Source organism: Mesoplodon bidens, assembly GCF_964165515.1.
Source record: "Mesoplodon bidens genome assembly, chromosome: X".
NCBI lineage: Eukaryota > Metazoa > Chordata > Mammalia > Artiodactyla > Ziphiidae > Mesoplodon > Mesoplodon bidens.
Genome location: NC_138163.1, coordinates 72691654 through 72705842, shown reverse-complemented (window position 1 = coordinate 72705842; position 14189 = coordinate 72691654). Strand labels below are relative to the sequence as shown.

Genomic DNA, 14189 nt, shown 5'->3' with positions numbered 1-14189 from the left:
GAAGTTAGTCAGAAAGAGAAAGACAAATACCGTATGCTAACACATATATACGGAATTTAAAAAAAAATGTCATGAAGAACCTAGGGGCAAAACGGGAATAAAGACACAGACCTACTTGAGAATGGAGTTGAGGATATGGGGAGGGGGAAGGGTAAGCTGTGACAAAGCGAAAGAGAGGCATGGACATTTATACACTACCAAACGTAAGGTAGATAGCTAGTGGGAAGCAGCCGCAGAGCACAGGGAGATCAGCTCGGTGCTTTGTGACCGCCTGGAGGGGTGGGATGGGGAGGGTGGGAGGGAGGGAGATGCATGAGGGAAGGGATGTGGGAACAGATGTATATGTATGACTGATTCACTTTGTTATAAAGCAGAAACTAATTAAAAACATAAATAAATAAACTTAAAAAAAAAGATAAAAAAACAAGATTCACCTCTAAAATAAAAAAGTCTTTATATATATAATCCATTATTAATACTCTTTATGCTCTTACAATGTAAAACATTTAGAAATTTTTGAACTCTAAAAATTTTGATCAGTTAACCTATTTGGTCTTAACACATTCTAAATTCCCTTCTGAGAATCACATTAATGTTTTTAGTCCATCAGTCCAACATGGATGGAACAGTTCTATTTCTTTTTCTTCTTCTTTGGTGGTTCATCCTCAGAGCTACTATTTGTGCTGCTGCTGCTGCTACTGTCAGAGCTGGAATGTGAGTCTGAATTGGAGGAGGAGGAAGAGCTTGTGGAAGAGGCTGAAGATGATGAACTGGAGGAGCTTTCATCAGAGTCACTGTCCTCTGAGGAGGATGAGGTAGAGGTCTCTTCACTCTCTGATGAAGAATCACTGGCTGAACTGTCACTGCTATTGCTACTGGAACTGGTTACACTCTTAGACCTTTTTTTCTTGGTCTTTCTTTCTACATTAGTTTCTCCAATGCTTTGCTGTAATAATAATCTGTTTTCTTTTTCTTTTAAAGCTTTCTTTATTTCTGCTGTTCTTGAAGGCCTATGTAGGTACTTTCTTTTCCTGTGCATTCATAAGTTCAATGCCCAAATTCCAAGCATTTCTGACATCTTACATGTTGTTTATTTGCTTCACGCCGCAGCCCGAGCCCATCACGGGCAGGCGACGTGTGAGAAAAACGGCCAACCTCCACCAGGCCACGCTGAGGATCCCACACTGACCCCGCATACCGGCGCCCACTCACTAGCCGGCTGATGCGCTTCTCCTATATGTGGGCATTTTAGATATGGTGTTTTTCTACCTCTAGATAATATTGACAAAATTAATTTGTAAAAGAGCTCTACTTAATGGGCTTAAACAAGCACTTATATATATATATATTTTAAATATAATAAAAACTAACAACAAAGTTTTTAAAAGTTACATGATCTAGGATAATCTTTAGTAAATAAAAGCTAAACTTAAGATTGTTGGTTTAATTTATACAGGTATGTCTTCAGAGTTAGCATTAAATATAATGTAATGCAAAACCAGTTCTAAGAGTGAAGCTTATAGCAATACAATCTCACCTCAAGAAACAAAGAAAATCTCAAATAAAAAATCTAACCTTACACCTAAGGCAACTAGAGAAACAAGAACAAAGAAAACTCAAAGTCAGTAGAAGGAAAGAAATCATAAAGATCAGAGCAGAAATAAATGAAATAAAAATGAAGAAAACAATAGCAAAGATCAGTAAAACTAAAAGTTGGTTCTTTGAGAAGATAAACAAAATTGATAAACATTTAACCAGACTCATCAAGAAAAAAAGGGAATGACAGAAATCAATAAAATTAGAAATGAAAAAGGAGAAATCATAACTGACACCACAGAAATATAAAGGATTATAAGAGACTACTAGAAACAACTATATACCAATGAAATAGACAACCATGAAGAAATGGACAAATTCTTGGAAAGGTACAATTTTCCAAGACTTATCCAGGAAGAATTACATAAAGTAAACAGAACTCTCACAAGCAATGAAATTGAAACTGTAATTTAAAAACTTCCAACAAACAAAAGTACAGGACCAGACAGCTTCACAGGCCAATTCTATCAAACATTTAGAGAAGAGCTAATGACAGTCTTTCTCAAACTCTTCCAAAAAAAATGCAGAGAGGGGAACACTCCCAAATTCGTTCTACAAAGCCACCATCATCTTGATACCAAAACCAAAGATATCAAAAAAAAAAAAGAAAAGAAAAAGAAAAAGGAAAGAAAATTAAAGACCAATATCACTGATAAACATAGATGCAAATATCTTGAACAAAATACTAGCAAACCAAATCCAACAACACATTAAAAGGATCATACACCAAGAACAAGTGGGGTTTATCCCAGGGATGAAAGGAGTCTTTAATATATGCAAATCAATCAATGTGATACACCATATTAACAAATATTAAGGGGCTTCCCTGGTGGTGCAGTGGTTCAGAATCTGCCTGCCAATGCAGGGAACATGGGTTTGAGCCCTGGTCTGGGATGATCCCTCATGCCATGGAGCAACTAAGCCTGTGAGCCACAACTACTGAGCCTGTGCGTCTGGAGCCTGTGCTCCACAATGAGAGGCCATGATAGTGAGAGGCCCTTGCACCACGTTGAAGATTGGCCCCCGCTTCCCACAACTAGAGAAAGCCCTCACACAGAAAGAAAGACCCAACACAGCAAAAATAAATAAATTAATTAATAATCTCCTACCCCCAACAGCTTCTTTAGAAACAAAAATCAAAAAACAAATATTAAGGAATAAAAACCACATGATCATCTCAATAGATGGAGAAAAAGCTTTTGACAAAATTTAATGCTGATTTATGATAAAACTCTCCAGAAAATGGGCATAGAAGGAACCTACCTAAACATAATAAAGGCCATATGTGACTAACTCTCAACAAACATCATTCTCAATGGTTAAAATCTGTAAGCATTTCCTTTAAGATCAGGAGCAAGACAAGGATGTCCATTCTCACTACTCCTCTTCAACATAGTTTTGAATGAGCTAGGCACAGCAATCAGAGAAGAAAAAGAAATAAGAGGAATACAAACTGGAGAAGAAGAAATAAAACTGTCCCTGTTTGCAGGTGACATGATGTTATATATAGAAAATCCAAAAGATGTCACCAGAAAACTACTAGAATTAATCAATGATTTTGGTAAGCTTACAGGATACAAAATTAATAAACATAAATCTCTTGCATCCCTATACACTAAGAATGAAAGATCAGAAAGAGAAATTAAGGAAACACTCCCATTTACCATCACAACAAAAATGATAAAATACCTAGGCATAAACCTACCTAAGGAGGCAAAATGCTTGTAATCAGAAAACTATAAAACACTGATGAAAGAAATCAAAGATGACAAAAACAGATGGAGAAATATACCATGTTCTTGGTTTGGAACAATCAACACTGTAAAAATGACAGTACTACCCAAAACAATCTACAGATTCCTTGCAATACTTATTAAACTACCAATGGCATTTTTCACAAAATTAGAAAAAATATTTTACAATTTGTATGGAAATACAGAAAACACAAAATAGCAAAAGCAATCTTGAGAAAGAGAAATGGAGCTGGAGGAATCAGGCTCCTAGATGTCACACTATACTACAAAGCGACAGTAATAAAGAGAGTATGGTACTGGCACAAAGACAGAAATATAGATCAAAAGCCCAGAGATAAACCCACACACATAAGGTCACCTAATTTATGACAAAGGAAGCAACAACATACAGTGCAGAAAAGACTGCCTCTTCAATAAGTGGTGCTGGGGAAACTGGACAGCTACAAGTAAAAGAATGAAATTAGAACACTATCTAATCCAATAGACAAAAAATATACAAAATGGATTAAAAATGTAAATATGAGAGATTTGAGAAGATGGCGGAAGAGTAAGACGTGGAGATCACCTTCTTCCCCAAAGATACATCAGAAATTCATCTACAGGTGGAACAACCCCTACAGAACACCTACTGAATGCTGGCAGAAGACCTCAGACCTCCCAAAAGGCAAGAAACTCCTCACATACCTGGGTAGGGCAAAAGAAAACAGAAGAAAACAGAGACAAAAGAATAGGGATGGGACCTGCACCAGTGGGAGGGAGCTGTGAAGGAGGAAAGGTTTCCACACAGTAGAAGCCCCTTCGTGGGCAGAGACTGCAGGTCGCAGGGGTGGGGGAAGCTTCAGAGCCACGGAGGAGAGTGCTGCAACAGGGGTGCAGAGGGCAAAGTGGAGAGATTCCCGCACATAGGATCGGTGCTGCACAGCACTCACCAACCCCAGAGGCCTGTCTGCTCACCCGCCGGGATGGGCAGGGGCTGGGAGCTCAGGCTCTGGCTTCGGTCGGATGCAGGGAGAGGACTGTGGTTGGAGACGTGAACACAGCCTGAAGGGGTTAGTGCACCATGGCTAGCCGGGAGGGAGCCCTGGGAAAAGTCTGGAGCTGCTGAAGAGACACGAGACTTTTTCTTTGTTTCCTGGTGTGAGAGCATAGGGAAATAAGAGCACTGCTTTAAGGAGCTCCAGAGACGGGCATGAGCCATGGCTATCACCACAGACTGCAGAGATGGGCATGAGAAGCTAAGGCTGCTGCTGCAGCCACCAATAAACCTGTGTGCGAGCACAGGTCACTATACCCACCTCCCCCTCTTGGAAACCTGTGCAGACCACCACTTCCAGGGACCTGTGATCCAGGGACAACTGCCCCAGGAGAACACATGACCTACCTCAGGTTGGTGCAACATCAGGTTGGCCTCTGCTGCCACAGGTCTGCCCCACATCCGTAACCCTTCTTCCCCCCGGCCTGAGTGAGCCAGAGCCCCTGAATCGGCTGCTCCTTTAACCCTGTCCTGTCTGAACAAAGAACAGTTGCCCTCAGGCGAACTACATGCAGAGGTGGGGACAAATCCAAAGATGAAACTCTGGAGCTGTGTGAACAAAGAACAGAAAGGGTAATTTCTCCCAGCAGCCTCAGAAGCAGTGGATTAAAGCTCCACAATCAACTTGATATACCCTGCACCTGTGGAATACCTGATAGACAACGAATCATCCCAAATAGAGGAAGTGGACTTGGGAGCAATGATATATCTCTGTTTTTCCCTTTTGCTCTTTTTGTGAGTGTGTATGTGTATGCATCTGTGGTTGATTTTGTCTGTATATCTTTGCTTTCACCATTTGTCTGAGGGTTCTGTCTGTCCGCCTTTTTTTTTTTTTACTTTTTAAAATTTTTATCTTAATAATTATTATTTATTTTTTAAATAACTTTATTTTATTATATCATCTTTCTTTCTTTCTTACTACTTTTTCTCCCTTTTATTCAGAGCCATTTGGAGGACAGGCTCTTGGTGCTCCAGGCAGGCATTAGGTCTGTACCACTGAGGTGGGAGAGTCAACTTCAGGACACTGGTCCACAAGAGACCTCCCAGCTCCATGTAATATCAAACAGCGAGAATCTCCCAGAGATCTCCATCTCAACACCAAGACCCAGCTTCACTCAATGACCAGCAAGCTACATTGCCAGACATCCTATGCCAAACAACCAGCAATACAGGAACACTGCCCCATCCATTAGCAGAGAGGCTGCCTAAAATCATAATAAGGCCACAGACACCACGAAAAACACCACTAGACGTGTACCTTCCCAAAAGAAAAATAAGATCCAGGCACATCCACCAGAAAACAGGCACTAGGCCAATTCATCAGGAAACTTACACCACCAAGTGAACCAACTTTAGCCACTGGGGACAGATATCAAAAACAACGGGAACAATGAACTTGCAGCCTGTGAAAAGGAGACCCCAAACACAGAATGATAAGCAAAATAAAAAGACAGAAAAACACACCGCAAATGAAGAAGCAAGGTAAAAATACAGCAGACCTAAGAAATGAAGAGGAAATAGGCAGTCTACCTGAAAAAGAATTCAGATTAATGATAGTAAAGATGATCCAAAATCTTGGCAATAGAATAGAGAAAATGCAAGACACTTTTAACAAGGACATAGAAGAACTAAAGAGGAAACAATCAATGATGAACAACACAAAAATGAAATTAAAAATACTCTAGAAGGGATCAATAGCAGAATAACTAAGGCAGAAGAATGGATAAGTGAAGTGGAAGATAAAATAGTGGAAATACCTATTGCAGGGCAGAATAAAGAAAAAAATGAAAAGAACTGAGGACAGTATCAGAGACCTCTGGGACAGTATTAAATGCACCAACATTCAAATTATAAGGGACCCAGAAGAAGAGGGGAAAAAGAAAGGGACTGAGAAAATATTTGAAGAGATTTTAGTTGAAAATTTCCCTAACATGGGAAAGGAAATAGTTAATCAAGTCAGGAAAGCACACAGAGTTCCATACAGGATAAATCCAAGGAGAAACACGCCAAGAAACATATTAATCATACTGTCAAAAATTAAATACAAAGAAAACATATTAAAAGCAGCAAGGGAAAAACAACAAATAACACACAAGGGAATCCCCATAAGGTTAACAGCTGATCTTTCAGCAGAAACTCTGCAAGCCAGAAGGGACTGGCAGGACATGTTTAAAGTGATGAAGGAGAGAAACCTACAACCAAGATTACTCTACCCAGGAAGGATATCATTCAGATTTGAAGGAGAAATTAAAACCTTTACAGAAAAGCCAAATCTGAGAGAGTACAGCACCACCAAACCAGCTTTACAGCAAATGCTAAAGGAACTTCTCTAGGCAAGAAACACAAGAGAAGGCAAAGACCTACAATAAAGAACTCAAAACAATTAAGAAAATAGGAATAGGAACATACATATCGATAATTACCTTAAATGTAAATAGATTCAATGCTCCCACCTAAAGACACATACTGGGTGAATGGATACAAAAAGCAGACCCATATAGATGATGTCTACAAGAGACCCACTTCAGACCTAGGGACACCTACAGACTGAAAGTAAGGGAATGGAAAAAGATATTCCATGCAAATGGAAACCAAAAGAAAATTGGAGTAGCAATTCTCATATCAGACAAAATAGACTTTAAAATAAAGACAATTACAAGAGTCAAAGAAGGACACTACATAATGATCAAGGGATCGGTATAAGAAGAAGATATAACAATTGTAAATATATATGCACCCAACATAGGAGCACCTCTAAACAAAAGACAAATACTAACAGCCATAAAAGGGGAAATCAACAGTAACACAATCATAGTAGAGGAGTTTAACACCCCACTTTCACCAATAGACAGATCATTCAAAATGAAAATAAATAAAGAAACACAAGCTTTAAATGGTACATTAAATAAGATGGACTTAATTGATATTTATAGGACATTCCATACAAAAACAACAGAATACAAATTTTTATCAAGTGCTCATGGAACATTCTCCAGGATAGATAATATCTTGGGTCATAAATCTAGCCTTGGTATATTTAAGAAAATTTAAATTGTATCAAGTAACTTTTGCAACCACAATGCTATGAGACTAGATATCAGTTACAGGAAAAGATCTGTAAAAAAAAAAACACATGGAGGCTAAACAATACACCACTTAATAACAAAATGATCAGTGAAGAAATCAAAGGCAAAATAAAAAATATATATACCTAGAAACCAATGACACTAGAGACATGATGACCCAAAACCTATGGGATGCAGCAAAAGCAGTTCTAAGAGGGAAGTTTATAACAATACAATCCTACTTTAAGAAACAGGAAACATCTCAAATAAAGAACCTAACCTTGCACCTAAAGCAATCAGAGAAAGAAGAACAAAAAATTCCTAAAGTTAGCAGAAGGAAAGAAATAATAAAGGTCAGATCAGAAATAAATGAAAAAGAAATGAAGGAAACAATAGCAAGGGTCAATAAAACCAAAAGCTGGTTCTTTGAGAATATACACAAAATTGATAAACTATTAGCCAGACTCAACAAGAAAATAAGAGAGAAGACTCAAATCAATAAAATTAGAAATGAAAAAGGAGCAGTAACAACTGACACTGCAGAAATACAAAGGATCATGTGAGATTACTACAAGCAACTCTAGGCCAAGAAAATGGACAACCTGGAAGAAATGGACAAATTCTTAGAAATGCACAACCTGCCAAGACTGAATCAGGAAGAAATAGAAAATATGAATAGACCAAACACGAGCACTGTAATTGAGACTGTTATTAAAAATCTTCCAACAAAGAAAAGCCCAGGTCCAGATGGCTTCACAGGCGAATTCTATCAAACATTCAGAGAAGAGCTAACACCTATCCTTCTCAAACGGTTCCAAAATATAGCAGAGGGAGGAACACGTCCAAACTCATTCTATGAGGCCACCATCACCCTGATACCGAAACCAGGCAAAGATGTCACAAAGAAAGAAAATTATAGGCCAATATCGCTGATGAACCTAGATGCAAATATCCTCAACAAAATACTAGCCAACAGAATCCAACAGCACACTGAAAGGATCATACACCATGATCAAGTGGGGTTTATTCCAGGAATGCAAGGATTCTTCAATATACACAAATCAATCAACGTGATACACCATATTAACAAATTGAAGGAGAAAAAACATATGATCATCTCAATAGATGCAGAGAAAGCTTTTGACAAAATTCAACACCCATTTATGATAAAAACCCTGCAGAATGTAGGCCTAGAGGGAACTTTCCTCAACATAATAAAGGCCATATATGACAAACCCACAACCATCATCACCCTCAATGGTGAAAAATTGAAAGCATTTCCACTAAGCTCAGGAATAAGAAAAGATTGCTCACTCTCACCAGTCTTATTCAATATAATTTTGGAACTTTTAGCCACAACAATCAGAAAAGAAAAAGAAATAAAAAGAATCCAAATTGGAAAAGAAGAAGGATAGATGTCACTGTTTTCAGATGACATAATACTATACATAGAGAATCCTAAAGATGTTACCATAAAATTACTAGAGCTAATCAACGAATTTGGTAAAGTAGTAGGATACAAAATTAATGCACAGAAATCTCTGGCATTCTTATGTACTAATGATGAAAAATTTGAAAGTGAAATTAAGAAAACACTCCCATTTACCATTGCAACAAAAAGAATAAAATATCTAGGAATAAACCTACCTGAGGTGACAAAAGACGTGTATGCAGAAAATTATAAGACACTGATGAAAGAAATTAAAAATGATAAACATAGATTGAGAGATATACCATATTTTTGGATTGGAAGAATGAACATTGTAAAAATGACTCTACTGCCCAAAGCAGTCTACATATTCACTGCAATCCTTATCAAATTACCACAGGTATTTTTCACAGAACTAGAACAAAATATTTCACAAACTGTATGGAAAAAGAAAAGACCCCGAATAGCCATAGCAATCTTGAGAATGAAAAATGGAGCTGGAGGAATCAGGATCCCTGTCTTCAGACTATACTACAAAGGTACAGTAATCAAGACAGTATGGTACTGGCACAAAAACAGAAATATAGATCAATGGAACAGGATAGAAATCCCAGAGATAAACCCGCACATATATGGTCACCTGATTTTTTATTATTAATATTATTATTTTATTTTTATTTATTTATTTTTTTGCGGTACATGGGTCTCTCACTGTTGTGGCCTCTCCCGTTATGGAGCACAGGCTCCAGACACGCAGGCTCAGCAGCCATGGCTCATGGGCCTAGCCGCTCTGCGGCATGTGGGATATTCCCAGACTAGGGCATGAACCCATGTCCCCTGCATCGGCAGGCGGACCTTCAACCACTGTGCCACCAGGGAAACCCCACCCTATTTTTGATAAAGGAGGCAGGAATATACAGTGGAGAAAAGACAGCCTCTTCAATAAGTGTTCCTAGGAAAACTGGACAGGTACATGTAAAAGTATGAAATTAGATCACTCCCTAACACCATACACAAAAATAAGCTCAAAATGGATTAAAGATCTAAATGTAAGGCCAGAAACTATCAAACTCTTAGAGGAAAACATAGGCAGAATATTCTATGACATAAATCACAGCAAGATCCTTTTTGACCCACCTGCTAGAGAAATGGAAATAAAAGCAAATATAAACAAATGGGACCTAATGAAACTTAAAATGTTTTGCACAGCAAAGTAAACCATAAACAAGACCAAAAGACCACCCTCAGAATGGGAGAATATATTTGCAAATGAAGCAACTGATAAACTATTAATATCCAAAATTTACAAGCAACTCATGCAGCTCACTAAAAAAAAAAAAAAAAAAAAAAAAAACCAACCTAAAAATGGACAGAGGACCTAAATAGACATTTCTCCAAAGAAGATATACAGACTGCCAACAAACACAAGAAAGAATGCTGAACGCTATTAACCATTAGAGAACTGCAAATCAAAACTACAATGAGATATCATCTCACACCCGTCAGAATGGCCATCATCAAAAATCTAGAAAAAAATAAATGCTTCAATGGGTGTGGAGAAAAGGGAACTCTCTTGCACTGTTGGTGGGAATGTAAATTGATACCTCCACCATGGAGAACAGTATGAAGGTTCCTTAAAAAACTACAAATTGAACTACCATACTACCCAGCAAACCCAATACTGGGCATATACCTGGAGAAACCATAATTCAAAAAGAGTCATGTACCAATATGTTCATTGCACCTCTATTTACAATAGCCAGGACATTGAAGCAAACTAAGTGTCCATCAACAGATGAATGGATAAATAAGATGTGGCACATATATACAATGGAATATTACTCAGGCCTCAAAAGAAACAAAATTGAGATTTTTGTAGTGAGGTGGATGTACCTCGATTTTGTCATACAGAGTGAAGTAAGCCAGAAAAAGAAAAACAAATACTGTATGCTAACACATATATATGGAATCTAAGAAAAAAAATGTCATGAAGAACCTATTGGTAAGAGAGGAATAAAGACACAGACCTACTAGAGCATGGACTTGAGGTTATGGGGTGAGGGAAGGGGTACGCTGTGACAAAGTGAGACAGTGGCATGGATATATATATATATACACTACCATACTTAAAATAGATAGCTAGTGGGAAGCAGCCGCATAGCACAGGGAGATCAGCTCGGTGCTTTGTGACCACCTAGACGGGTGGGATAGGTAGGGTGGGAGGGAGGGAGACGCAAGAGGGAAGAGATATGGGAACATATGTATATGTATAACTGATTCACTTTGTTATAATGCAGGAGCTAACACACCATTGTAAAGCAATTATACTCCAATAAAGATGTTTAGATAAATAAATAAATAAATAAATAAATAAATAAATAAATAAATAAATAAATAAATAGAAACTAAATATAAGACCAGACACTATAAACCTCTTAGAGGCAAATAGAAGGAAAACACTCTTTGATATACACCACAGCAAGATCATTTTTGACCCACCTTCTATAGTAATGAAAATAAAGACAGAAATGAACAAATGGGACCTAATTGAACTTAAAATCTTTTGCACAACAAAGGAAACCATAAACAAGACCAAAAACAGCCCTCAGAATGGGAGAAAATATTTGCACATGAAGCTGCAGGGAAAGGATTAATCTCCAAAATATACAAATAGCCCATGAAGGTCAATATTAAAAAAAAAATTCCATCCAATTAAAAAATGGGCCAAAGACCGAAATAGACATTTCACCAAAGAAAACATACAGATCGTCAAGAGGCACATGAAAAAATGCTCAACATCACTAATTATTATAGAAATGTAAGTCAAAATTACCATGAGGTATTACCTCACACCAGTCAGAATGGTCATCATCAAAAAATCTACAAACAGTAAATGCTGGAGAAAGTATGGAGAAAAGGGAGATCTTTTGCACTGTTGGTGAGAATGTAAATTGATACAGCCACTATGGAGAACAGCATGGAGATTCCTTAAGAAACCAAAAATAGAGCTACCATATGACCCAGAAATCCCACTACTGGGTATATACACTGAGAAAACCTTAATTTAAAAAGACACATGTACTGCAGTGTTCATTGCCACTCTATTTGCAATAGCCAGGCCATGGAAAAAACCTAAATTTCCAATGACAGATGAATGAATAAAGAATATGTGGTACATATATACAATGGACTATTACTCGGCCATAAAAAGAAGTGAAATTGGGTCATTTGTAGAAATGTGGATGGATCTAGAGTCTGTCATACTTTGTGAAGTGGACCAGAGAGACAAAAACAAATATCATAGATTAATGCATATTTGTGGAATCTAGGAAAATAGTACAGATGTACCTATTTACAGGGCAAGAATAGAGACATAGACGTAGAGGATGGACATGTGAACACATGGGGTGAAGGGGAGGGTGGGATAAGTTGAGAGACTAGGTTTGGCATAAATATACTACCATGTGTAAAATAGATAGCTAATGCGAACTTGCTGTATAGCACAATGAGCTCACCTCAGTGCTCTGTGATGACCTAGATGTGTGGGATGGGGGTGGGGGGGGAGAGATGTCTAAGAGAGAGGGGATATAAGTATCCATATAGCTGATTCACTTCACTGTAGAACAGAAACTTACACAAAATTTTAAAGCAATTATACTCCAATAAAATATAAAAAATAAATAATAATAATAATAAATAAAATATTAATTAATTAATTAATTAATTCTTCAAAATACCAATAAATAACTTGTTCAACCTGGTTTTACTAATCAAGTGGGCTTATATTGTCTCTGTTGCAAAGTATTCAGAAAAACAAACAAATAAATTTAAGATAATGACTGTTTTAAGGTCTAATGACATTTTCATGAGTGATCTAAGAATTATTTTAAAGAACAATGAAATAAATATATTTCAGTAAGAGTTTTTTTAGATAAACTTTTTAACAATAATTGTTTTATGATATGTCTACTTAGTGTCTTAAGTCCCTTTGGTAACTTACATCCTTAGAGTTTTGCTAAGTTCAATTAAATGATGGGAAATTGTTGAATGTCAAGATCATTTCAAAATAAGATGAAATAATGAAATAATAACTGTTAAACAGGTTTTAGTTTACCTACATTTTAAAATATTTATTTATTTATTTATTTATTTTTGGCTGTGTTGGGTCTTTATTTCTGTGCGAGGGCTTTCTCTAGTTGTGGCAAGCAGGGATCACTCCTCATAGCGGTGCATGGGCCTCTCACTATCGCGGCCCCTCTTGTTGCAGAGCACAGGCTCCAGACGTGCAGGCTCAGTAGTTTAGGCTCACGGGCCCAGTTGCTCTGCGGCATGTGTGATCCTCACAGACCAGGGCTCGAACCCATGTCCCCTGCACTGGCAGGCAGACTCTCAACCACTGCTCCATCAGGGAAACCCAGTTTTCCTCCTTTGACCTCTTATTACAGAGAAACTAAGTATTCTGGGTCTATTAGTAAATATATTGTGTGCTTTATTAAAAGTTTATACTATGGAGTAACATATATTTCTAGAAAGTATTCAATGCATCTATAAGTATTCCAAACCACAAAATGTTAAGACAGTTCACAATTGTTTCCTTCTTTAATTTTACTATAAATAAGATTTCAAAGGATTAAAAATTCTAATTAATATTTTTGATTAAAGCTACCAGATATAATAATAGAAATATGATATTTTGGGGGGTAAGAAAAGTTATTAGGCATGAAGTTGTTTTTGTTAAGAGAAAAATAAAGTGATTTTGTCCGAAAGCTGGTTATTTCTAAATGGGAAAGTAAACAACGGACAATCTAAAATGAGCATAAAAAGTTGTAAAAGTTTTGTAAAAAAGGAATCTTTTGAAATGAATTGTATGTGTGGTCAGGACTGGATAAGATTGGAATAAGTTCAATTAGGTAAATGAGATTTATTATCAAAAGGAAACTAATGTAAAATTGGAATTTGATTTTCTCACTGTTAAAGAGACAACCTTTTTTCTCTATTGGTATGTTCTTGATAATAAGAGATTAAGAAGGTTTTTCTTTACCTTTAATTAAACTTCTTAGGAAAAAGCAAAAATTACATGACTTGTCAAAATATCGTTTATGTTCTATGTTGTCTTTATCAAGTTTTTGATTACTTAAGTAAACCTTAGTTCTCACAGTATTAAAAGAGCTAAGTTTTTTCTCAGAACTATATAACTTTCTATATTTGCTTATGAATTTTTTTTGGTTAAATGAATATCTAAGCATTGTTTCACAGTGATCTATTTGACTAAGTGTTTTAAAACCTTTTTGATGTTTTAGGAAAAATAATCC

At 36.9% G+C, this 14189-nt stretch overlaps 1 protein-coding gene across 1 annotated transcript; it reads right to left on the bottom strand.

Annotated features, from left to right (window-relative positions):
- Positions 1-457: 457 nt before the first annotated feature.
- LOC308609353 (uncharacterized protein) lies at positions 458-4785 on the bottom strand (the record flags this gene model as incomplete). Its single annotated transcript, XM_081223033.1, is given in 4 exon segments — positions 458-1029; positions 1032-1047; positions 1051-1233; positions 4732-4785. Coding segments are annotated over 4 exon segments (651 nt in total). The 3' UTR covers positions 458-631.
- Between the last annotated feature and the right edge of the window lie 9404 nt (positions 4786-14189).